General features: G+C 43.6%; 1 protein-coding gene across 1 annotated transcript; it reads left to right on the top strand.

Annotated features, from left to right (window-relative positions):
* The first annotated feature begins 4886 nt into the window (after nucleotides 1-4886).
* LOC139047977 (maleylacetoacetate isomerase-like) lies at nucleotides 4887-26040 on the top strand. The gene is made up of 7 exons (XM_070522213.1): nucleotides 4887-5027; nucleotides 5105-5156; nucleotides 5495-5559; nucleotides 8144-8224; nucleotides 10489-10566; nucleotides 17382-17508; nucleotides 25714-26040. The coding sequence occupies exons 1-7, from the start codon at nucleotides 5019-5021 to the stop codon at nucleotides 25977-25979; spliced, it is 678 nt and encodes a 225-aa protein (XP_070378314.1). The 5' UTR covers nucleotides 4887-5018; the 3' UTR covers nucleotides 25980-26040.
* The last annotated feature ends 986 nt before the right edge of the window (nucleotides 26041-27026 follow it).

Genomic DNA, 27026 nt, shown 5'->3' with positions numbered 1-27026 from the left:
CAAGCTGAAGCTAGCAGGCGTATACTGTGCAGGAAACAGGTATTCGTGGCTATAGTGTTTCCTACAAAAATTACTATGAAGGAAATTTCTGGTGCTGCAACCACTCACCTACCATGGGAATCATAGGTAGTGAATGGATTTGTCCCGTCATCGTGCTTGTGGCTTCAGATGTTCTTGTGGCAATACTTCTTGCGCTTTGTCTTGTATTTCCGAACAGTCAGTTTTCTAAACGCGGCAAGATGACGAGTTTCTGCGTATCCCTGCGCACATGCTCGATCATAGCGAATTTTCGCATTTATAATGCAGTATATTTGTGAAAAATGATCAATATGTTAAGTGGCAAACTTGTTCGAAGTCAGAAAGGTTAATTTTTGGCAAATCCACGCACTGCGCCCATCATTTTCGTGCTGGTTGAACTACCGTGCTTACAGTTCCCCAACGCACCAGTGTGCGGCCGACACTAGTACGAGGACACATTGGCGTGCATGCGCCATGGTGCGCCGAGCGATGCACCACTGCCGTTTTCATGCCACCGTTCTCATGCAATCATCGTCTTGAGTTCATTGTCGGGTACTGTTCTTGCGATGCTGTTGTGATCGTTCTATCATCGTCATCCCAGCTTCGTCCTCCGACTCTCGTCGCGCTATCGTGGTCGTGCCGTTATGGTCACAATGTCGTCGTATACGGACTCGTACTGCCGTGATCATTTCAGAATTGTCTTCTCATCGTCGTCATTCCAAAAAAAAAAATCGATCTCATTTCTTCCTTTCGTCTATCCTAATTATACATGCTGTCGTCATTCGATCGCGATCATGTCGCCTTCATCCCACCATCGTCATATGAATTGCGGCGTCATACGCATTCGGTGTCAAGCCGTCGTGGTACGGTCGCCGTCCGGCCGCAGTGGTCATGCCGTCATCGATCGTCGCGCTGTCCTCTGATCATTGTCATCGTCATCCCACTGTTATGTCATCGTCGTCATACCGCCTTAATCATCGTTCCGTCGATGCCATTCCATCGTAATCCTGCTGTCGTTATCCAATGGTGACGATGCCGCCATTGCCACGCCATCGTAGTCATTGCGTCGTCGCCACGCGTTCGTTGGCGTGCCGTCATTATACAGTCTCCGGCGCTCCCGACGACGTCACCGTGACGCAACAAAACTTCCACGATACTGCATGCGCAATAGACCTCTCCCTGTTTGCAAATAGCGTGACGTCACTGCGAGTGCCCCTTTCATCTGCGACAGCTACGAAGTGGGCGCTGATTGGCAAAAAACGTTTGTGTTACCTGTTATCTCTGCACGAGTGCGCTGCTTGTATATCAACTGCCGCGATCCTAATTCCGCCATATCGCTGTTTTTTTAAGTGACAGCATCTACGAACTGCGCTTAGAAAGTATAATCGTCCCCGTTTTACCGTCGCAACAACGCTAAGAGTGCATATGGTTCCCTTAAGTCAGCATCTAGTGGTTTCCTACCAATGTACCTGATCCGTAGTTCAAACAGCCACAAACATTTAATACTGTTCGACAGCTAACATTTTATCACAGAAGATGCACTTCTTCACGGTGCCGAAATGATGCTTTGCGGAAATGACTGGTCTTCGGACAAATATTTGTATTGCATTATCGTAAAGGTACTAACGTGCGCCCCATCTACAATGAAGTGTCAAACTATATACAAGATGAACTTCACATACAACTATCGGCCATAGCCATCACGGCAGCTCAGTGGAGCCGTACCCAGTGGCGGTGCCTAAATTCTGATTAGGCACAAATGCAAAAACACTTGTTAGCGTGCTTTAGGAGCACGGTAAGAAATCTCAGGTGGTCAAAATGAATCCGGAACCTTTTCTCACAGTGTTCCCCATAAGGCACTGTGCAGATTAGGGATGTTAAACACCATAATTTAATTTCAATTATTAGTCATTGTCATCACAATGTGCAAGGCAAAATCGTGCATAAAAACATAATCCACTGCATAGTGCCTTCGCTGCGTTTCTTGCCTCCCTTTGCTGCTCTCAAGTTTTGTAAGACTCAACCTTTGCATGTTTATGTGCATCATACAAGCATAAAGTAGTGGTCGTAAAGGTAAGTAAAAAAATTTAATTATGGGGTTTTACGTGCCAAAACCACTTTCCGATTATGAGGCACGCCTAAGGCTACGTACAGCAATAAATCCGTCTCCATTCGACTCTGTGAAAGTGCATGTACAGTGAAGCCGTTGTTACAAACACCACCTCTACGGCGTAGGTCACGCACGCACGCATGTGAGAGGAACTGCAGCATACATCCTCATTCCTCTAGGCCCTACGTCAAGCGCAAGTGCGCATTTACTGAACTAAATGAATGTTTAAAAGTAAATTGCGTCAGAAAATATGTAAAGTACGACTTGCACACAAGCCGCTGACATGATATCGTCGGCTTGTAATAAGAAAATACGAGGAAACATAAATCTATTACGCGCAAACTGAAAGATACAGTCCTTTTCCAGCTGCTGTTTGGGGTCTGTTATGTGGCCGCGGCCGCTAGGTGGCGGTACCATTAGCACAGCATACATCCTCATCCTTGTAGGTCCTCCGCCTATAGCGTAAGTACCTTATTGAACTAATCCTTCGCAGTGCAAATCATTGAAAAAGGAGAGGAAGCACCGCGAACGGTGTATTTGACTGCCAATAGCTCCGCTTCTACTGAACGCATCGAAGAACTTTTTTTGCCGGCAAAGTACTTCCGATATAACTTAAGGGAACTTCAAATGCATTTCTCTACTTAGATAATACGTGGTTTTGGGCCCATTTACGACCAATGGAATCTGCGTTAAAACGCGGTAATTTCAGTGGTTTGCCGCTTGTGCATTCTCCGTGGTAAAATGTATACACGCAGCTTCGGCTGTAGTCAAAACGTGCTAGGACCTCATTTATAACCATACCTTTCACTCGATAGATTATGCTGAAACGAACGCTCGTATTTTTCTTTTTTTCGGCACCTAGCGCCGATGGCACCGAGGTACGTGCGCTGACTAACGGTGTCTCATTCATTCTCACCTGTTTAAAAATTACGGGTCCTGAAGTTCTATGGGTGCCTGATCACTACGACCAGCTTTATTACACGGAGCACGCGTCCACAGATGTATTGCTAATCGTGTAGGAAAAAAACGAAATCAGCAAATAAACAATTTATGATAACTCAAAAGGGAGCTCATCCCTTTTCGACGCAAGATCAGGATGCCTTACACGCACTTATAAAGCGAGATATAAGAATGATGAAGAAGCATGTGCTTGCTGCGGTAAAGCTAGGTAAACGATAAAAAAAATTTTGATTATAGGGTTTTTACGTGCAAAAACCACTTTCTGATTATGAAGCACCGTGGTAGGGGACTACGGAAATTTAAGACCACCTGGGGTTCTTCAGTGCGTACCTAAATCTAAGCACACGGGTGTTTTCGCATTTCGCGCCCATCGAAATGCGGCCGCCGTGGCCGGCTAGGTAAACAATGGAGCATGTTTTATTTGAATGTGAAGATATCTGCTCAGCAGCCGATTTAAGCTAGTACATCTGGCCTCCTTGAAGCCCTTCTGTTCGGCGATAGCAGGGGAAAAGTAAACATGTCCGCAATAGAGATTAGTAAGAGGCGATTGGAAGATTGGTGGAAGAAAAGTAGGCAAATGACAAACAACGGAGGCGCACAAAACAACGTTCCCTATAGGGGTTCAGAAAGTTTGGTACAAGGGCTTGATGGCACAACCCACCAATCCATTCCAAAGGGGACGCCCATAGCGTCCATCCATCCATCCTACATCAAGCGACACTAGCGTGGTGCGGTAGTTCGGTTCGGCCAGCCAAGGAGGCTGGCCGCTTTCTTTATAAACTACTTTCTAACTCGTAACAGAATTACCCTCTGAAACATTTCGAAGTCATTAGTCAGGGACGTACGCACGAGCAGCCTCAAGGGGGTGGCCTCACCAGAACTTATATGGAATGTTAATGCCCGCTTAATGCACGCTCGAATTTGTCAGAGCAGAAGTGCCGGCTTGCCATGGAAGTTTGTGTGTGCGAGGGCTGAACACTCTCCACCCTCGCCTCTTGCATCTGCCAGTGGCCATTTCGTGCTCGCCTGGGCGAGTCGTCGGGTTATGTTTTGGTGCCTCCGTAGCACTGTGACAATTGATAGCAAAAGCACTGCTCACCCCTCTGAGCTATGAATTGCTTGGCGTGCTACAGGACCTCCCCCCTCTCCCCGACATACTTCAATGACAGATATTACTAAACGAATTGATGGCTTTCCAATTTTTGCCCGAACCTTTCGTTCACAATAAGGGCTGCGATAAACATTTCTGCAAGCTTTAATTATATTAGGATACCTTTCTTTTTCTTTTCTTTTTGTCAGATCTTTTGGCGTCACTTTCGGATGTAATCACACCAGACTCATAACTCGATCAGTCTCATTTATAACATTGACGAGTGTACATCGCAAAGAAAATCACTACTGTATACTCACATGTGTACTGTGCTCTTTGTTGTCCATGTTTTGTAAGCTTCGGGATGGAAAAATTGATAAGAACCAACTAACACAGAGAGAAAGAAATGTTGTGTTCATAGGGTATATCAAACGTCTTGTAGCGTAATCTACATATATATATGTGCACTAATTCACGCGGCGCTCAAAATGTAGCGCGCAGAAACCGACGCTGCACAGATTCCTTACGTACGTTTTGGAGTGCGAACGTCCGGGATTCAAATCTGGCGCCACATCGATGACGCGCTGCGACTTGCAGCTCGCAAAACGTGGCCTCCAAGAGTTCACAGGCGTTCCCTTGCTATCTTGGAGGCCACGTCAACCACAAACTGTTTTTTGTAAGCGACAAAAGATGGCCCTACCGCCGCAAGCGATAAACAAAACAAACATAACCAATGTGCAGAGAAAGCAGACAGCAAAACTGTTCGTTGAGCGTGCTGTTAGCTGCAAACTTTTTCTGCGTCCGCTTTGCGTCTGTTCGCTCGTCGGAAAAGCACCCACCATGTCGAGGGTGAGTTTGAAACGTACATTGACAAGAGTTTGATGGAATGAAGCGACCTGTAACTAATTACAAACTATGCATTTCAGCCGGTTCTCCTGTCCAGCTTTATTAGTTCCTGCGCTTGGCGCGTTCGCATCGGTGAGTTTTACGTTTCCTCTGATTACTGTAGTGGCCTCGAAACGTTTCCTTCACGGCGACATGAGGCCGCATTGCGCATGTCTCGCACTGAAGAGAGACAATGGTGTCAACTGCTAGGTTAAGTTATTGGCTCGATGTATTTGTCAGAACAGAGTTACAGAGTGGCAAACCCGGCCCAACAGCCAGTCAGACGTGTTTCTTATAAACTGTCTGTGCCGCGTCGTAGGCGTGGCATCACATCGTGGGCGCGCCACTTATACCGCGGCGCCAAAGTTCAATCTTGGCAACTGCATATACAATTAATAACGACTCTTAATTGAATGATATGTTTATTGCAGTCTTGGAAGTGAAGAAAATTGACTTCGAATATCGGGCAGTGGACTTGAAGCCCAATGGTGAACAGGTATGTGAACACATCCTGCGAACAAAATGCGCGCGCGCTGTAAGATGTTTTGCATATTTAATTCCGAGAAGCTTTGCAGAGATACCTAGATCTCTCTAGATGTAAGAGAAAAATTGAGAAAATTGTTGTCTACAAAAGAAAGTGGATCTATATAAACGAATATGATAAGAGATAATATTGCTTGTGCACACGAATAAAGAATATAATCAATTTCACGCTCTTCCACAGAAAAAAAAACCTATTTATCACCTCATGAGGAGCTGCAGTACGTGCTTGATCACTGACTGGAGGTATAGCTCTTTAACATATGGCTGGTGGCTAACATATGCAAAAGAGACAATCACTGAATATGCATGCACCCCTGTCATGAACTCGTTTGCATGCTCATGCACGTTAGGCAACAATACCTTGTTACTCATACATCCTGCTCTGAAACGACCGTTTTTAGCACTCTTGAATGTTTAAGTGCTCTTGAGAATGTACCTTAAGATAAGAAACAATCACTTTTGTGGCTATGTATATCTCACTGTTTATTGACCCAAGCTATATATCTTTGGGCACTTGAACAGGGCATGTTTATCACTGGAAGTTGTTTTTCTCCAAGCCACGTAGGGCATGTGCTCGATGTGGACAGTTGTGTTATCATGCACGCCTAACGTCTGCTGGCCGTGGGGGCTGGCATGACAAAGTCATGATTTTTTTTTCAAGGAGGAGGAGCTGTGGTTTGCATTTTGTCACTTGTGGGAAAAAGACCCAACACGAAAGCAAGATGTTTCTTTCAAAAAAAGAAATAAGGAAACAATGCTAACAGTAATTACTTCAATCTAACAATAACAGCCCTAATGTTTTTTTTTTTCTAAAGTGATGCCATGTTGACGACTCCTTATCGTGTATTGCTTTTCAAGTGCCACAGTGATTTCGCGTCTAAGTGGTACCACAATGGAAAGCTGACTTTTTGTACAGTACTAATGTGCGAGTACAGGTCTATCTGTTGCTTGCAAACTGTAGCTCACTGCAGCCTTCTCCACTGAATGTACCCACTAGGTTTAGCAGCTGAGAGATGCAACCGCACTTCATAATAGTAGTATTTGCCAGAACAGAATGCCATGGCTGCCTGTGCCTAATTTTTGGTGAAATTTGTCACTCCTTAATGTTTCCTAATTAGGCAAACTGCACGTAAGGTGTTGAACGCAGAAGCTGCTGACCCGAACTGTGTGCGTTTCATTTTAACAAAGCGGAAAATGCATGCTTCACAATTGAGTGCAATGCAGAAGGAGCCCTTAACTACAACAAATATGTGAGCCAGAGAGTGGGTCTTTAAGTCTTTTGCATGTGCAATGAAGCCTCCGACGGCACAAGGGCCTGATCAAATAAACCAGTTTTGCTGCATCTAGATTCCTGCCTTAAATTTCTGGTGTCTGACTCAGCAGTCCTAGTGTTCTTGTTTTCTCTTCTTTTTTTCATTTTTACCACACCTGTGAAAACTTGCATCCCTTTGCAAGAGGTTTGTCTGTGAAAACACGTTTGATTGTGGCAATTCTGGTTAAGCAATGTCATGCACTTCTGTGAAAGAAACGTGCCTAATTAGGTAGGCTCATTGTAAAAGAAGGCAGGGTCGGTAGCCAAGTGAGGATTACTTCAGCTAAAGAATTCTTTGGCCTCTCAATGAGATCAAGCCTTGCAGAAAGGGAAAAAGAATGCCAGTTTTGTTTCGTGGAACAATGCATGCATGCTTGATGAAAGTTGGGAGAAACAGTTTGATTGAATCCAAAGTGGTGAGGAAGAGTCCTGGCAAAAGAAGGTTGGCATTCAGAGGAAGAAAAATGTTAGGGGAAATTGTCACCCATTTCAAAGTAGCATGAAGCTACAAAAGAAACCCATGCAGGTTTGTCGGCAAGAAAGCTTTGCAGTTGGAGAAAAACCTGACCTGCTCTGGGAATTGAAAACAGTACTAGTGCTGGGACTAATGCTTTTTGAAGCAATTGCTCTACCATCTGAGAGGAAATCAAAATTGCAAGAAATGTAATCTCGGCTCCCTGTAAAAAATAAATAAATAAATAAATAAACCTAAGTAAAATTACTTTGCTTTTGTAATAATGCTGCAATTGGATTGCCCATCTGCCTTGAATTGAGTTGAACACTTGGGAATAATAAAGGTTCTGGGATGTTAACGATCATTTACTGCTGCCCTGTTAAAGTATTATTGGCATAGTGAATTATCATATACATTGAAATACGTAAATCTAAAATGTTTCTTGCCAATATAACTGTGCACCGAATATATGCTTATAACATGTATTGGGCATAATGAAGGTATCTTAGGGTCTGATGTGGATACTTTACCGCAAAGTTCGACTGTATTAACAACCCTATTGCTGCAACACATCAGCCTGCTTGGGAACTGTACACAGCGTTTGTCTTCATAGCCTCCACCACGCTTCCCGAGAAAAGAAGACCAAGTTTAAAGAGAGTATTGTGTAGCCGGAAATGAAGCCAGTGTGTAGCCTGCTTAAGCTGTTCTAAATGCTGCACTTTCAGAAGCTGGATGCTGTCACAATAATGATCACGTTTCCCTCACTTTCAGCAAACTGCGAAATTCAAAACAGCAAACCCAATGGGCCAGGTTCCTGTTTTGCTTGTCGATGGAAAGCCGATCAGCCAATCAGTAAGGCTGCACATGTTGTCAATCTTTGCTGAAGCCATGCATAGTTAAGCAAACTTTCGCTTCATGCACGAGAACCAATGAGTCCGCACCATGAACGTCAGCAGTGAAAAAGTTCAACGAAGAAATCAGACAAAGAAGAGGCAGCTGAATTCTATTGTGTCTGATCTTTTCCTTAAGCTTTTTCACCGCTAGAAATCGTGGTGCATTATTTGGCCAACAACTAGCCCAATTTCCAGCCTTAATTAAACTTAGTGATTGTTAGCTAACGCTGCTGTCTGGCCAAACCATTTCTGTTGCATAATTAAGGTCTACCATCATTAGCAAATCAAGTTACGTCTTGCTTCCTAATTTTGTAGTTTGTTTTGCTTCGTATATTGTATGCATCGTCAGGCCGTCTGTAAAATGATGTACTGCCTTCATGTTCTGCACTGCTGGTGAAATGTATGCAGTTATCTCATAAATGCATTATTTGTGTATTCTAATTCTAAGGCAATGACTTTTGCATTCTGTGCTAGTTGTTAGTCTTCTGAGACTTGGACGAAGAAAATACATCATATAGGCAGCTGCTGAAGAGTCGTTAGGTAGGAAATTGTGGGGACAACTTGACAGAAGAGGCTTTCCATGTTGGCGAAATGCTAGAGTGGAATAATAGAGACGACTGACTTTTTTAGTGCCATGAGCCGCCAACGTGTAGCAAAGCTGAACAAACATTTTTGTCCTACCATGTCACGATTTACAACAATAAAGGTCTCGGCTACCAATACATATAGAGATGTACAGTACTGTCAATGGTTATGGCCTCCAAGAGAACTAGAATCGCAAGAAAAGCGAAAGCATCTTTATGTTTATGACAATACAACGGAAAACAAAATAACATGCTAACGAACTGTCAGGTAGTGTAGAAAGGAACTGTTGCCTATTTATTGCTATCTAGTAGAAAGAAATGGCAAAATTCGGGACGTTTGGCCATCCCAACAGGGTCAAGTTTGCATGAAGGACATTTGCACGTAAGTCGGGACTGTCCCAAATTTTTCGAGACAGTTGGCAACCCTGGTTAGCCCTGATGCAGTGAACACCTTCATTGCACAAAATGTGTTTACTTTATCAGAAGTTTGTTATAGTGGGACTTGCCATCAAAACTACCAATCCATTACTCGAGAGAATCCAAAAGAGATGCTTCATTTCGAAAAATGAAGCACAGAACATTCACTGGCATAAATAAAGGATTTATCTTTGTTTAGTAGCTCCCACCTGACTGGTTGTCTGCAAGTCTGTCGAGCTGTTGACGCAGATGTAGGTGAACCCCCTGATGCATATAAAATGCTTTAATGAGCTATTAAGTTTAAGGCAGATGATGTGAAGACCACTGGAGGCAAATTACCAGCTTGATGAGATATGGCAACACTACGATTAATTCATTTCGGTCTAACCAAACTTAGCAGAGCACCGGGTCATTATAAGTGGATGGTTCTCTCAGACATTTTGCTTGAGGAAGTGTTGACCAGTTAAAACTTTATTAGAAGCAGGATCATTAGAAGTAAGATCAGAAGTGGACTTAAGTGCCACTCAATCCCACTCCTTCTATGATCAATGTGGCATTGATGACAATTTAAAGCTCTGCACCAAACCAAGAACACTGAACTTCTCAACTTCTTGCAGCTATTTTCTTTAGATGACATTCAAAGTACCGATGGCAAGCTGTAGCTCTGATACCAAAACTTTTAGCAGTGTTTTATCAATGCAAAACATTAATTTGAATAAAGTTGGATGGCAACTAAGGAGCCATACTTTCTAATTTGCTAAACTTATGAAAGGACCCTCAATGAGAGCTGCTAAAGTAGTGGCTGGTTCACGCAAATCGTGACATTCATCACTTAACCCAGTGACAGAGTAAATGACAGCTAGAAGAGCACAAATTTATTTATGCTGTGTAAGAAATTATATCAGTGATTTACAGGAGAAGCTGTCACAGGTTGCGACTGTATTAAGACCTTTCTGCATAAACTATTGCAGAGTGAATAAGCAGAGATAAGAAAAGAATGGCGATGCGAAAAGCGAAAGTATATACAAGATTTTACAAAGATTAATGAATAATTGTGACAAAAGCTACATTTGAAGAGAACATTTGAAACATCACCTTCTCACTATATGAATCAAAATGAGAATTGAAAGAATACTTAAAAAGTGTAAACAGCCAATGTAGCGACTCTCTGTAGTGTCCCGTATAAGGAGTGTTGCATAAGTTATCAATGTATCATGCACAGGTGGCCATTATGGAGTACTTGGAGGAGAAATATCCTGAGCCAAGAATGCTGCCCACAGACCCGTACCAGAGGGCCAAGGTGAATGTCAAACAGCAAGGACAACGTCCTTTATTACTGTGCCTCAAAAGAGCCACATTTTTCCTATGTTTCACATGTGGCCCATCACACCTGACCCGTGAAATTGAAGCAAAAGCTGGTGGTTGTCCGCTTCTGTTTGAAGGCATATGTGAACGGTTGTCGCATGTTGTATTTTGCCTACTGAGTCGTGCAACAGATACTGCTTGCCATGTCATACACTGGCTTTGACAAATCTTTGATTTCGCTGCTAGAAGCAATGTAGAAATCACTGAAGGCAGTAGTGACAAGGTTTCCTATGGTGGAGTTTAATGCATTGCAGCCTGTTTAGCTAAGATACATTTGCTGCTGTGTTTCTGGAGAGACAGAACAGGGGTATTTTTTCAATAGACAAGGGAAAAATAGAAAAAAAAAGGAAAGGAATGTGTGATGCATGCGCACACACAACAGTGTTCACAGCATGTTGAAAGGCAGTTGCACAGTCCAGTAATTTTTAACTAGTGCAGCAGCTGTAGAAGCTTTCTGCAATAACTGCACTCAACATCAGGGTCTAAATATCTTGCCTTCGTTGAGCACTCTGCCATGCAGTAGGTTTGGAGTAGCATGTTGAGAGCGTCTCTGGTAGTCGAAAGCAGGGAATGGCAGACGATATGTTCAATAGTCTCGTCACAACCACAAAATTTGTTGTCCATCATACCACAAGGGAAAGGTAGTCTTTCACAGATGCAATATGCCCAACCAATAGTGACATACTGCCGAAGTTCCCTAAGGACTTCATTAAACTAAGAGCCAAGAGACAGAGATGAACAAGCCCACGCTGCACTTCCAGCAGATGTAGTGTTCAGAAAAGACACTGCATATATATATAACTAGGTAGACTACGTATTTTTTCTTTTCTAGTACACTGCCATATTGCGTACACAGTGGCACGATCTATGAGCAGGCTGATTTTGCCACTATGCTGGTTTGGGCGAATGCATTGTGTACCAGGTATGCGCTCGGTGGCAGTTGCTGGTGGTTGTTTCTGGGCTGGCGCAGTCTACTTGGTACGACGTGATATCTTCTAAGTTGCAAAGGATTCTGTGAGACCCACTTAATTCATTTAACTTGACATGGCCCGGAATTTCTGCTGCTGGTCAGGTGGAGCGAGCACCCAGTACGGTACGTGTGTGCTTGTTTTAACCCACCATCAGCCTTGGAAATCATGTCTGTGGAATTAAAGGTCCTCTTTGATGACTCCAGATCAAATTGTGGTCCATGGAACCTGGGTGCCTAGCCTCTTCCATCTAGTCAACTTAGAAGATTTGAGGTCTTTTAGTGCACACAGGACAGCGAAGAAACCTTCAAAATGGAGCTTTGAATGAAACAGACGTGCCAAGGTTACGGCGAACTATGCACAGAACCAGTAATAATGCGCAGTTAACGAAAAAATGTTGAAGTGAAACCCATGTATGCTCAGTTGAAACTGTGCGTGGTTAAGTCCAGAACCAGGAGTGTGCCTTTACTCAATTAAAAATGTGGGCCAATCTCAAAGGTAGTGCAGGCCAAAATGAAAGAAGGTTATGTAAAGGAAAGTAAAAGTTAAGCAAGGGGCCTCTATGAAAGAGTAAGATGGTACTAAAGCTAGGTAAGGTGGCATAAGTGAAGTTAGAATGACTCAACAGTGGTTGGCATCGAAGAAAGAAAGGCAAGATCTTCTAAAGGGAGCTTCTCTTCCCTCCTGAATACTAATCATGGAAAAACATGGAACAACAAACCATATGGTACACTAATGCACCCCGGAAGACTTTGTCTTTCTTTGATGTCGACTGCTGTTCAGTTGCCTTTTTGTAATCATGTCGTTCTGTGAATGTGTCCTTTCTGAAATGCTCGCACTGTCGGTTGTCTAGGCTGCAGTTTATTCTCAGTAGTTCAAGAAACATACGAAATGATCGTAACCACATGGGCACTGTTCTGTTTAGTAAGGCAGGCGCTCAAACTATTAACCGTAGATACATTGCGGGAGCATTTTATTCGTTAGACATGGTTTGCCCTGAATAAAATAGTTTGGATTAGTAATAACAGCATGCCATACAAGCTGTAAGGCAGTAAAACTTTGTTTATTTGTTTATTTATTTATTTTTTCTGTTCAATCCATTGTGTTATAGGCACCTGCCTGATTTGTGGGAATCGTATCACTGTTAGGAGGTGTTGCATTCTTTTTATGCAAAGTCCATTGGGTATTAGTGCTTTACAGGGCAAAGTGTGGTGGTGCATAAGCACACGTTTACATATTGTGTTGCTTGCCAACCGGCAGTGATAACTGTGTGATATCACGCCATCAGCCTCACGGAGAAAGCCAGATGTATTTCGCCGTAGATTTCAAACGTGCGAGAAGGATATTGCTGGATGACACAAGCATGCCCAGAAGTGGCACATAGATGTTTGGGGTTTGCATTGGGTTGGCCGCACATGAGTACCGTTATTACAGTTCACACGCCAAGCGGTCTGATGGTGCAGTTATTTCCATTCGTGCTGTAAACAACATAGAGTAAAAAAATCCATAGATGCCACTGCTCTTTGTTTAGTGCCAACCGATGCAGCTGGAAAAGTTCGCAACCACACAGGACACTATAGCTGGTGGTGCAGGCCATACAGCGCAGCCGAGAGCACAGAGCTGCCAAAGGTTTCCACTTTCTGTAGTTATTGCTACAGCAAAATACTACAGGTTCACCAAGGACCTTGTAGCTGATACTATTGTGGAAATGTTTCACATAACTGCCTAAATTGTCTCCGAATTGCTTTAGACTACGCAGTGGTAACACATTCAAGCATCATAGCGTCGATGCACGCAAGCCAGAAAGGAGGGACAACCTTTCTGGCTTGCACTGGTTGCCAGACATTTCCATCTCGCCCGATGAAAATGTCCATGCTACCATATGCCATTACCTAACCACTCATCACATCTTTACAGGGTATTTAACCCTTTCAGTTAGTCTTTTCAGAGGTGATGCATGTCTAATGTTGTTTTTTTCTAGGATATTATAAAACGAACACAACAATTTATTTTTGGTTATGCAGAAGGGTAAAGGTGACACGGATAACGACAAGTGCTCTCTGGGTATGGTCCTCGCATTCCTTTCTGACGTCAGAGGCACGGCGGGACAGAAACGTGAAAATGTGCCAGTACGCCAGGGGCACTGGAAGGGTTAACAATCTAAAATGACAAACGAATGATACCTACCCTCCACATGATGAGCAAAACAGGAACAAGGTGAATGCAGGAACCAACGTTTCAACAAGTGGACTTGTCTTCCTCACGACAAGTTCACTTGTCGAAACGTTGGCTCCTGCTTTCACCTTGTTCTCGTTTTGCTCATCGTCTTGAATTTCCGTCTCCCGCCTTCCCCCTGTTTTCCCTGGATTTCTAAGCCTCTGCATATCTTTCGAAGTTAGCTGCACTCTTTCTCAGGGAGGGAGGGTTACAGTACATCCCCTCCCCAATTTTTTTTCTGCCTCAGATATCTTGTGTGGGAGACAATAACAATGCCTGTGCAGTGCAACTAGTCATATAGGAGAGAGCGCCCTCATATTTCATGGTGCCTTTTCGAAATAATATTGTTGGATATAAGTAAACTTCTGTAGTGTTCAGACTCGTTTCCTTGTGTCCTTCATGCTCCTTGTTTTAGCAGTGCAGCCTGAACAATCCCAAACTTATCCACCCTTGCGTGATAATACTAGAGTGATCATTTGTAAGGTTTGTTCTCGTTCACTTCTACCCATTCGTATTTCATTTTGTGCCGATAGTATACTTAAATCTATCCTGCCATCCGTCCATGCCATGAAAATTATAAAGTGCAGCAATGGCTCGAAAAGTAGCTGCATTATACAGCACTTTGAAACAGAGAAACAGAACAGCTTAGATGAGCTCTTTCGTGGCATAAGTGCAACGTACGCAACAATCAAACTTGGCCCTCCAGGATGTGTTTCTGCGTGCGTTTGGGAGAATTCATTTGGAGAGTGGTGTCGTATGGTATGCTGTCTACTCATGCATGCATTGAAACTGCAAGGGAAAAATAAACTAACCAACAAAAAAAGAAATCTGTAGCAAGCACAGTTGGCTGATCAGAGACAGCAGGTGTTTGTACAGGAAGTGCAATGACGTTACCAGAGAGAGAGACAGGCTATTCGTCTAAAAATATGCCCCTAATCAGACGCTACAGAGCCAACTTGGCGAGCTGTTATCCTCCTATTCCACTTTTGCTTCATTTTCTTTTTGTTTATTTTTTGTCACTGAAAAAACCATTGGCAGGATGCTGTTCTACAGTTCAGAGTAGAAACGGCACAAATGAATGACATGTGGAAAGAACACGAACAAAAACGTTTCATTGCTTGTTTCCTCGCAATGTCCCATTCTTTATTTTTTCATGCATACTGCAAACCACTTCTGTGATCTGAGCAAGAGGGGCCTTCAGTCGTGCAGAAGTGAACAACAAATACAAAAGGCATTCAAAAGCATTCAAAAGAAATGCAGAACGTAAATGTCATACTCTTGGACAGTACATTTAGCAGCTGCAAAAGTGACTATCCGATTCGTGCACGAAATCATTGGCACCAAAGACACTTGCAGGCCACTCTGTTTTGACTCTGATATGTACTACTCTGATATGTACAAGCTAGCCTTCATCAGCTCTTTACAACAGGTATCTGCTGTACTCTACGAGTGAAGCATTTTTTTTTACAGTATATCAAAAATTGCTAATTGGAACAGATTTACGAAGCACTGCGAAACAAACAGCGCACAGCCAGAAGAAATGTAGAGGAACTTGCAAGCTTCGACATGCCTCATTTGGGTGAAATAATCAATCAAGCAGTCCTACAGCCAAACATTTATTATTTGAATATATGGGGTTTTACGTGCCAAAACCACTTTCTGATTATGAGGCACGCCGTAGTGGGGGACTCCGGAAATTTTGACCACCTGGGGTTCTTTAACGTGCACCTAAATCTAAGTACACGGGTGTTTTCGCATTTCGCCCCCATCGAAATGCGGCCGCCGTGGCCGGGATTCGATCCCGCGACCTCGTGCTCAGCAGCCTAACACCATAGCCACTGAGCAACCGTGGCGGGTCATTTATTATTTGCACTAGTGCACTTGAATATTAGGCCAAAACATGAAGAAGGCAAGTGTGGTATAGAAAAGTATACGAAGTAACAGAAAATTGCAAACAAGGGAGAAAAAAAGGTTTTGGATTGAAATTTATAATGAAATGTGGCTTTGAATGGACATTACTACAGAGCTGATATTACTATGACATCACTATTCTGAGAATAAGCTGATATGAGTACAATACTTATCGCATGTTATTTGAATACTACTGGTAGCAATGCAGAGTTGTGCCTTGCTGGGCTGGTTGGGTCAAACCTTTGGAAAGGATTAAGGAGTGACAGGGGCTTTTAAAGCGGTCTTTTTATTTTTGGACCAAATTTGGTCTAAAAATTACTAAGCTTGTTTAGTTTCTTCTTCTTTTTATAAAAATGCAGTATATTTCTTCTGCTGGTTCATTATTTGACGAGCTATTTCACAAATTTCCTTTCTCGTTTTGAGAACAATTCATAAGTAATCACTGCACAAAACTATACAGCTGGCACGTGGATAAATACCAGAGAGCATAAGGCACGCAATGATGGAAGTAATTTTATGACTGGATCGTTATTTCTTATTTTATAGCACACTGAAGTCCAGTGTTTTGAATGTGGACATGCAGTGGTCACACAAAAGAGAACCTTTGAAGTTCTTGTGATATTTCAGTAACTGAAATATCACAGTAACAGATTTGCTCAGTGGGCAAAATAAATATTCAAATAAAATGAAAAAGAAAGGACTGATATTGACAAAATGAAAAAAAAAATGAAACTTGACAAAACTCACCGAGCTGAAAATTCTTAATTTGTTCAGAAGCTGTATGTTTTTGTTAATCTTTTGAATTGATGCCTGAAGGGATTATAGAGTGTTCATGATGATGTGATTGTTTAATGATATTCCAGGTATGCATCGACAACAGTGATAAATGTCGTTTTTTTTTTTTAGGTTTCACAGTAAGGCAGTGGGGGCAAGAGAAGCTGGCATGGAAAATTAATAATCCATCATTTGGCTAATATGAAAATGCCTAATTTAATGTTTAATTCAGGATGTGCCAGTGTGTAGTAAAGGTTGGGAGACATAAGAAAAAGCACACACACACACAAAAGCAGAAGTTAGCAATAAGCCTAGCAGCCGGGCCACCCTGTGAGCACAAAATCGCAGGCTTGATATACCTAGCTTCCAGAACCAAACGGTTGTAGGGGCATAAGGCAGATACACGCTTGTAAACTGTGATTTGTTCTTATGCGCACTAAATGAACACTAAAGGGAAAAGTTATTTGAAGTTCATTTGTAAATTATGCTTTTACATTACCATAAAAGCCACTCATACCGTGAGAGGAGGATCATTAGCCCAGGATAGACGCAAGTTGAAGTTGCCGAACCAGCTTGCTGTGACGTCACGGATTCTCAGGGCATCTGTGTGCGCGCGCCCTGTACATTTTTCATCCCTCACGATGGACTATTATGTGTTGTAGGAGAGCTAAAGAGAATTGCCCAGGTACTGCGAAGAGAAAACTATTCTTTTTTTTTTCACAGCATCCATTGACCTCCGAACTTTGGCTTGCGACTGTACACATCGTTCATCCTGTTCGTTTGCTTTCTCAACAAGCAGGCCAAATTAGCACCCCACTTCTGTGTTATAGCACGCGTGGTGTGCCTCAGTTCAGAGGTAGTACACACACTTTCTATGCAGTGTCGAGAGGTGGTGGAGCTTCTCGTTTCGGGAGTCCAGCCCCTGCAGAGCATTGGCCTCATCCCTCTTCTCGGCAAAGTGGAATGGAAGAAGTGGGCCGACCGCACCATCACGCGCGGCTTCGCAGGTGAGTGAGAAAAACTGTAAGTTGACTGGGAAGGCTGGGATTAGTGGGCGGACATAATACCAACATGTGCCATGTTTTGACAAGAAGACTGACATGATAGCAGCAATATCCCCTTCAGGTGGAAATTAATTTTCATTGGCGCTTTTGCGTTTGATGCACTCCCTATCTCGGAATGCACTGTTATGCACACAGCACCTAAACAGAATATGCATGCAGGTCAAATGCCAAACTTTGCACAGATAGCAGTAACAAGTGTCCACTTTCCTGCATTGATCACAACAAGCATCATCAGTGCCTTCAGAGCCAAATCGAATGAGAAGTCATTCGGAGTCTTTCTTGGCTCCATTGAAGGAGATAGTAACTGCATTGTTAGCTGCCCGAGAAAGTGCTGCTATGATTTAGCAAATGTGCATCCTGTGCACAGGAAGTGAAGGGGGCTGAATGATTGATAAATATAAGTGGTGTTTTAGCTAGTGCTTTCCATAGCTTGCAATTTCATGTTTTACAAGTTTGTCTGTCAAAAATGTTTTTGTCATCTGTGTTGTTCTTATGCCTTCATTTGATTTTATGCTGAGAAGACGCCACCTTATAAGAAAACTGCAATAGTACCTTGGAAGTATGTGTCGTGTCAAAAGTTATGTGGTCTGAAAGCTGGCAGCCGTGGCTGTATCGGCCAACTTCTCGGCAAGATCTTTCGTGCCGAAGAGATTGTGCACAAAATATGTCAACCATATCTTTTTTTTTAGTTTCGAGCAGATAACATTATTGAGCATGGGTGTTCATAGCCTCAACAAGCCGCATCACATGGTTGGCTGAAATTGACTCCAAACGTAGATAACAGGACTGGGTTTTACTCAAGGTATCACTACCACAGAGCCACTCGCTACAGCCTCTCAACTATATAGGTTTGCTAAAATTGCCCAGACTGTTGGCAAACTTGTACAGAGTGGTCCACTGTTAGCAGGAACACTTGAGTACAGAGAATGTCCGGATTTTCCTCGCTCGTAAGAGTACATTGCCTAGATATGCAGGAAACAACTTGGGCTTCATAGCTGTGACTTCCGTCGACACACCTGTGCAGCGCACTGACATTGCTCCCGCAGACACTGGCAGCTAGGGCATCAGCAAAGTGAGTGCTACATATATGAGTGTTCCTTTTAACAGTGGGCTGCAGTGTACGTGGTGATTGCGCCACGAATGCAAGAGGCGAGATGTATTGTATTACACCCTAAACTTAACAATGTCAAACATATTGACTGGGTTGATTGCAATGCGCTCTAGGTGTGTCCTACACACTACCGTATTTACTTGCATGATGATCACACTCACATAACGATCGCACCGCTGAATTTTGTCATCAAAATTCGATTTTTTTTTCTTTCCCGTGCAATGATTGCACCCCGAACTTGCCACAGCAACATGTTGTGTGACAAGTCTAGCTAATAATGATCACGCTTACCATCTGTCGAATGCTGTCGAATGCTACACGAACGACTCTTCAAGACATACCAAGCGGTCTGCATGCACCGAACATTCTTAAGCAGATGCCCCCTTTTATTCCTTTCATCACTTTCCACACTTCCATAGCAAAAAAAAAAAGCTTCAACCAAACATGCCTTGGCTTTATTATTTGCAGGCTCTATAATGGTTGTGGTCAACAACAACAAAAAAGATGCTTTTCGGTTCTCGTCTGCACTCGTGGACATGCAACAAATTGTGAGTGGCAATGATAGTAGCCACTGTTACACTGATACGTTAGAAGTGTACCCTATTCAGATATTTGACCACCCTTAGCAGTAACATGCCGTATTAGAATAGTAGTGAAGACAAATGCTGCAGTTTCTGCGGCATACCCACCATGTGTTTCTATATCACTAGCAGCTAAGCACGCCCATCTCTGTTTCTGTCCCCTCAAAGTGGACATGGCTACGTTATTGCCACAGACTTGCCGATATTAACAATATTATTCATTACTGATATGGAAGAAACTGTTTCAATGCACGTAATGTACTCGCGAAAAGGAAACAAATCTCATTTGGCGCGTTCGGCTTGCTCTGCTGGCTGTCATATTTGTTTTAGTGTCCCGCACTGTTACAGCGGCAGCTTCCTGTTTGTTGACCTGTTGTCATCCTGCAGCAAATGCGGGATGAAAAAAAAATTTTTATTCGTGGGAAATTTAACCCGCGCAATGATTGCACCACTGAATTTGTGGCAATTTTTTTGACAAAATGTGCCATCATTATGTGAATAGGTATGGTATATGGCATGGCAGCGCATGTAATAAAACAATCCATTTTTTGTAGTTTTAGTTCGTCTCCAATGTTGGTTTTGTTGAGAACTCAGGGTGACCAGATCTTTTGGGGTTGCGGATTGAGTGGATTTGGCACAAAGCCAACGAAACGACATACAACTGTCAAGCTGCCATTTTGTTTAATAGCCCAGAGCAAAAAAACAAGAGGGAAAAAAACAAGAGTGGCTTTAAAAAGGTGAAACGGTGACGGCGCACCAACGGATACGTGGTACCATCTCGTGACTGGCCATTACACTACTGACGCTCTCCCTTAATGGACTGTGATTTCACCCATTCTTTTGATGCCCAAACATTCACAGTGCTTGAGAGTCATTGTTCCATTTAAGGCCTTAGTGAAGAGGTTGGCACAGTTGTTCGACGATTCGACGTACTGGAGTTGTAATTTTCCTTCTTCGACCTTTTCTCAGGAAATAATACTTGAGGTCAATGTGTTTGCTTCTATCTGAAGTAACTTGGCTTTTCGCAAGCACAATCGCACCCTGGTTGTCAGCCATTAAAATCTGTGGTTCGTGCATGAATTCGTGCACAAAAACCACAAATTTCATGAAGTTCCTTCATGAAATTTTGGACCCACATTACTTCCTTTGTGGCATGACACATTGCTACACATTCCACTTCGACTGTTGACAATGCAGTGCTTTGCTGTTTCTTACTACTCCAGGAAATCGCAGCACCAGCTAGCGTGAACACATACCCACTGAATGACTTCCTGTCAGCCTTGTCACTAGCCCAGTCTGCATCGCAATAGGCTTGTATGCACTTCCTAGTTCTCTGGTAGACTAGTGCATTATTCTTTGTCTGTTTCACATAGTGAAGAATGAGCCTTATGCCATTCCAATGTTCTTCTGTGGGATGTTCATTGAACTGGCTCATGTAAGTAGTCGCAAAAGCCAAGTCCGGCCTTGTGCCTCTGACAAGGTAAACCAATGCACCAATTGCTTGTCTGTACTTGCGGGGCAGTTCCTGACTTGATGGGTTATTGTCTCCTTTTTGGTACTTGCTTCCAGGGTCCAAAGGAGATGATGCTGCCTTTGCATCTGACATGCCAAACGTCTCCAGTATGTTGTTAGCATAGGCCATCTGGTCCACTGTTAGTTTTCCATCTTTTTCTTTCTTCAGTCATATGGAAAGAATGTGGCGAGCTTCACCCAAGTGTCTTGCATCAAATTCTTGACCCAAGCGGCTCTTGAAGTCGGCAATCTGTGTCTCATCTTCTGCGATGATCAACAAGTCGTCAATGTAGACTCCTACAATGAGGTTCTTCTTGCTGACATAAACACAGGGTTCTGCTTTTGATCTTGCAATCCCTTCCGACTTAAGCATTTTGTCCAAAGCAAGGTGCTTTGGACTTCCAGACTGTTGTAACCCGTAAAGGCTCTTCTTCAGAAGGCAGACTTCATCCTCCTTACAGTCATTCAAAGGCTGCGGTTGTTCCACGTAGACGGTCTCCTTCAGAATACCGCGTAAGTATGCTGCCGTGATGTATATCTGGTGGATCTTCTAATTCCTCTCAACTGCTATGGCCAGCAGTGTCCTGACGGACTTCAGCTTCACTACAGGAGAGAAGGTTTCCTTGTAATCGGTACCTTTCACTTGTGAGTATCCGCATGCAACCAACCATGCCTTGTATCGCTCTAGGTCACCATTTTTGTCGTACTTCTTGCGGAACACCCACTTGCATTTTATGACTTGTCTGTCTTTCGGTCGTGGCACTAGCTCCCATGTATTGGAAGCTTCGAGGCTCTCCAGTTCACTCTGTATAGCTGCTTTTCATTCCTCCTTGTCTGGTGTAGATAAGGCTTCGTGTAGAGTTTCTGGATCTCTTTGGCTGTTTTGCCTGGCTATGCAGCAGCCGTGACATTCACTTTGACGTGGTTTCTTGTTTACTAGTCTTTCCGACCATCTTAGTGCCTGTGTACCACAATCTGTCATGCTAGACAGTCGTTGCGTAGCTCCTTTGTCCTGTGTAGTTGTCTCGTCTTCATCAGCTGATGAGCCAACTTCTTCAGCATAGTTGTAATCAGTATCATTGCAATCTGCACTACCAACATTATGTGCCTCACTCAAGCTGTCTTCAACTTGTAATGTGATTGTGCAATAAGTGTCGCTATGTGCTTCAATCTTGCTACTTGCAACTTGGGTAAGCTTGCATGGGAAGGGCTCTTCTTCAAAGGTAACGTACCGACTTACAGAGAAGCTATCTTCCTTCTACCCCTTCACTCTTTCTGGGTAGCCGACCAGTATGCACTCTTCTGCTCTCGGGTCCAACTTGCTCCCCTTGCACCGTCTGTTTCGCACACTCCATGCTCTGCACCCAAACACTCTTAGGTGGTCCAGTTTCACTTCTCCCCCTGTCCACAGAGCTTCTGGTGACTCTCCTCCAACCGCCTTCGATGGACACTTGTTTCTCATGGGACTTGCATTGACAACGGCGTCAGCCTAGAGCCTTTTGGTGACACCTGATTCAATGAGAAGGCACCTCGTCATGTCAAGCAATGTTTGGTTCATTCTCTCTGCGACTCCATTCTGCTCAGGCGTGCCAGGAATAGTCAGCTGGTGCCTTATGCCATGCTTGGCCAGGTGCTCGTTGAACTCTTTGCTTGTGTACTCTCCATTGTCACTACGCAAGGCCTTCACCTTTGGTTGTGCAGATATTCCGCCATGCGTCTGTACTTGTCAGACTTCTGAAGCACTTCACCTTTGGCTTTCATGGGGTACACCACAGTATATCTTGAGTAGTCATCTGTGTGAATCTGAACTCTTCCCCTTGACACTCATGGATTCTTTATTTGCAGTTTCTACTCCTGACTCGCATGGCTTGAAGTCAATGACCTTTGCCTTGTGCGATGTCATGTGGTCTGTAGCACTGCTATCAAGATGCCACACATGAGAAGGTGCTGTTATCACATTTTTGGCACATATAGCCATCTGTGTTGGAATCTTTGCCTGTGACGAGTTTCTCTTCTTCTGGTCATCCCCTTCGTCTTGAAACTGGTCACAATCTCTGGCTACATGACCAATTTTGCCACAAGCAAAGCATCGCACGTTCTTCTTTTGCATGCTTGAGGTGCATTGACGAAACTTCTTGTCCTTCTTGACAGTGAGTTGATGATGCACCTTCTCATTGGGTTGCTTGCTCTCAGTCCATAATCGAGCTTTAGTGATCAGGGTCCTTGTCTGACTCTCTACGTCGCTTAACCGATCTTCGTCATGACGTAGCTTTTCTTCGATCAGCAGCCTTGTCTCCACTGCTTTGGTCGGGAGGGTTTGTTCGTCATGCTCCAAATTCAGAATGAGCGGTTCGTATGTGTCAGGAAGCCCCATTAGCATAACTAATACAACCTCTCTCCCTGTAAATGCATAGCCTGCGTCTGACAACTTCCTGTGCAGCACCATCAATCTTCCTAGGTAATCTTGCATTGACTGGTCTCTCTTCATTTTTATGTTGAAAAAGTCTTGCATCAGCTGTAGTATACGCAAGAGTCCAAACTTTGAGTGCATTCCCTGCAGTGTATTCCAGGATTCTTTTGCAGTCCTGCAAGTCCCGATTTAATCCAGGTAGTTGCCCTCGACGATAAGGAACTGAAAGGTTAGGGCCTTGTTGTCAGTCTGCTTTTCTCGCTCATTCATTTCTCTATTCGGGAATCCAGGGTCGATCGCTTCCCAGCATCCTTTCCATACGAGAGCTGCTCTTGCCCTTATCGACCATGTGTGATATTTATTTGATGACAACTTCGGCAGTCTAAACTCGTCTAATGCCGACCTGTTCGCTGATTCTCGAACGCAAGAGAGAGAGTGCACTTCTTTTTCGGAACTGTTTCTCAATTACCGTACGCGAAAACGATTTGTGGTCACTTCTTGCAGAAAAATTTCACCGCTGACATCCACTGAAAATATTTTGTCAGTCACTTCTTACTGACAGTTTTGCCGTACCCACGCCGGACCTGTCTAAGCGTCTTTCGTACACATCCAACATGGAGCCTGCAACAGCGCCGGTGTAGCGTGACGATCCGTCTTTCTTACAAAAAAAATATACTCTTCTCACTTTTCTTCATGGGCACACACCACTTATCACTCACTTCTTCCCGACAGTTCCACGATACTCACGCCGGTCTAAACTTCTGAAGACATCGGCACGACGTAGTGAAGGCAGTGTAGCTTGATGTTTTCTGCTTCAATGTAGTCGCACTTTTTCATCACTCAACCAAGGCAATCTGTCTCATTTCTTCCAAAAAATGGTCGATGCGTCATCCTGGGCCCATAATCTGTTGGCTTTGTTGAGTACGCAGGGTGACCAGATCTTTTGGGGTTGCGGATTGAGTGGATTTGGTTCGAAGCCAACAAAACGACACACAACTGTCAAGCTGTCATTTTGTTTAATAGCCCAGAGCAAAAAAAATGAGAGGGAGAAAAATAAGAGTGGCTTTAAAAAGGTGAAACACCGACGGCGCACCAACGGATACATGGCACCGTCCCGTGACTAGCCATTACACTACTGACAACCAACCACCAACAGCCTTGAACGTCTTGATGATAGTACTGTAATCTTCACAATAGTACCATCCCATTAGCGTTGAGTGCAAGAAAGTATAATAAAAAATAGCAATCATATGCAATCGGAATGGAATCATTGCACTAGGCCTGCCAGAGTATCTTAACAAGTACTTTGTGAAGTCAGACCTGCGGCACAGATATTTATTTAAATGAAAACGGGGAGGCCGTCCTCATTGAGGAATTGCAGTAGTAGCTTAGCAAACTTGTTTTGAGCCAACAACCACATCTGTCTGTCTGATCGATTTAAACTCAGCAGCCAGGGCACTGTAATGATCTGGAAACAGTTGAGATGACATCTCGGGCTATTCTTACTCTTTTTTTCTTATCCGCTCTAGAGGTTCAGTAACTATGGGGCTCCGCTGCATAGCAGGAAGTTGCGGATTCGATTCCCGCCCACTGTGGCTGCATTGTGATGCGAGTGAAATGCAAAGCTGCTCGCATATTAACATTCAGGTGTGCACGAGCAACCCCAGATGGTCAAAATTTATCTTGAGCGCTCCTCCAATATGGCATCCTTCATTACCAACTTGTCTTATTGTGATAGCAATTATATTGACACTCCAGACGCCTTTTTGCTGTCACCGTGATGTTCCGTATGAAGTCCAAGGGCGATAACACCGTCGCCGCGCACCGTAGGTTGTATGTGCGAGTGCAAGCGTGCGAGGGAGAGCTAATGATCGCAACTCATTCTCATGTGTACAAGGTAGGAAAGCAGAGTGTAAGCGTGCAGTCTTCTGTTGCACGCAAAGAACAGGGGGGAGTGTAGGTTAGGGGGGGGTTGCATTGTACTTCAGCATCAACTGTGTATGCCATGGCTGCCTGCAAACTTTATCTTGAAAGCGATCTGCTTTGGGGACAGAATCTAGGTCGACCTGAGGTTCTTAGCTTTGCGTATGCAGTGTTCTCACCACTCGGGTTCAGTTGAAGCGATAGATAGCACGAAGGTCACTTCGCTTGCCACTGCTGCCGCACTGCCTCACACCAGCGTTTAACAGCGTCTGCGGTCATCGAGTGTGATGTGTTCGCTTGTGCGTGCTGACACTGTTCTTGTTAATTTAGTTAGTAAGCAAGTATTTACTTGTGTATACGGCGCATAAATCTACTATCCCTACTTATTATATGGCTGTGTACTAATTTGCTATCACAATCTATGCCTCGCCTTTCGAGTGAAACTGCGGCTTTTCTTTATCTTGTTCCTTGATCTTATCTTCTCTGTAGCTGTTGCATTTCAAGAACATTCAGGATAAGGGAATAAGCAAATTTCTTAAATTTTGCTCTTGCCTTACTTAACATACTCTCTGTGCCAACCGTTCCTTAAAAAAAACAAAAAAAACTTGCAGCCCTGGAAGCCATCTTTGCGGAGACAGCCGGCAGATACTGCTTTGGAGATGAGGTGACATTTGCGGATGCCTGCCTCGTACCTCAAGTGTGCAATGCATACCGCTTCGGTGTTGACATAACACCCTTCCCAACGGTGCGTCGCATTTACGAGGAGCTTCAGCAGCACCCACTTGTCAAGAAGGCTGATCCGTCGTGTCAGCCAGACACTCCTCCAACAGGAGTGCCCAACCCGCTCGACCTCTTCAAGGGCCCTGGGGACCAATAGCACTACATAATGGCCATGTTGAAGTCTATATTTTGGTAAAATTAAACAAGCATGTTTAAGATGTTTCTTTCATTCTTGGTTCTGGACATTTCGCCTCCATATAACTTGCCAAAAATTTTTTTGTCTACCCATATTGTGGGAGGAATATATGGAAGGGTTCAAAACTGAGCTGGTATGAGCGTGCGAGTTATGCTAGGCACTAGCAGAGAAAACACATATAGACAGGTGTCTGAGATTTCATAAACGGGATACAGAAAATGGTGATAGGTTTCCTTCACTGAATGCAGCAGTTCAAGCAACGGTTGTTTTGTGGACTAGCAAAACTGCTCTGGTGATAGACACGCAGCAACATCGTCCTCTAATTCTCAAAGCTGCTGGACATGGCATCACAAGATATGGAAACTAAGGGGTGTGCGAATGTTCGAAACTTCGAAACAATGAATTGAATAGTGAGTCTGCGAACCGAATAGCCACTGCTCATAACTGTGAATATTCTTCGAATACTTTTGGAATATTTTGAAACATCGACCGCACCAAAGTAAACAAAAGGACAGCGAAAGTACAGAAAATTTTCACTCTTGCAGCCATAGTATAGACACATAAAACATTAGAACTTGTGTAGTGGAGCAGGCTACGTCACTTTACATACCTTACGGGCTGTACAGCGTTCATTCGCACTCTCTGAAGAGCCATGTGCATGCGAAGAAACTACTTGTTTGCTCCTAATGCTCCATTTGTGCGTTTAACAAGCAACGCTTGACAGCGTATTATGTAATTACAGAAACTTTCTAGCTTTAGTAATACTGGGATATGAACATTGTCTTATATTATATGTGATAGCAGCTTTTTATTATTTAAATATTATTCGGTATTCGATTCGATTTGCTTCTGGCACTATTCGATTTGTATTCAGTTCGGTCTCACAAAAGCTATTTGCAGATCCCTAGAAGCTATGGATCTTTTTGCAAGAATCTCGATGGGTGTTGCCATGAAGGCTGGACTGTGGCACATATCTGCCAATTGCACTGAAGCAAGCTGAAGATAGCA

This window comes from Dermacentor albipictus, chromosome 7 (genome assembly GCF_038994185.2).
Source record: "Dermacentor albipictus isolate Rhodes 1998 colony chromosome 7, USDA_Dalb.pri_finalv2, whole genome shotgun sequence".
Taxonomy (NCBI): Eukaryota; Metazoa; Arthropoda; class Arachnida; order Ixodida; family Ixodidae; genus Dermacentor; species Dermacentor albipictus.
The sequence above is the reverse complement of the archived record's forward strand: the minus strand, read 5'-3'. Positions and strand labels throughout refer to the sequence as shown.

What these genes read in the sequence shown, in the direction of transcription:
- LOC139047977 (XM_070522213.1), top strand. An exon ending in GAAAGCCGATCAGCCAATCA is followed by an intron (nt 8,225 to 10,488) that starts GTAAGGCTGCAC and finishes TATCATGCACAG; the next exon opens with GTGGCCATTATGGAGTACTT. An exon ending in CATCACGCGCGGCTTCGCAG is followed by an intron (nt 17,509 to 25,713) that starts GTGAGTGAGAAA and finishes AAAAACTTGCAG; the next exon opens with CCCTGGAAGCCATCTTTGCG.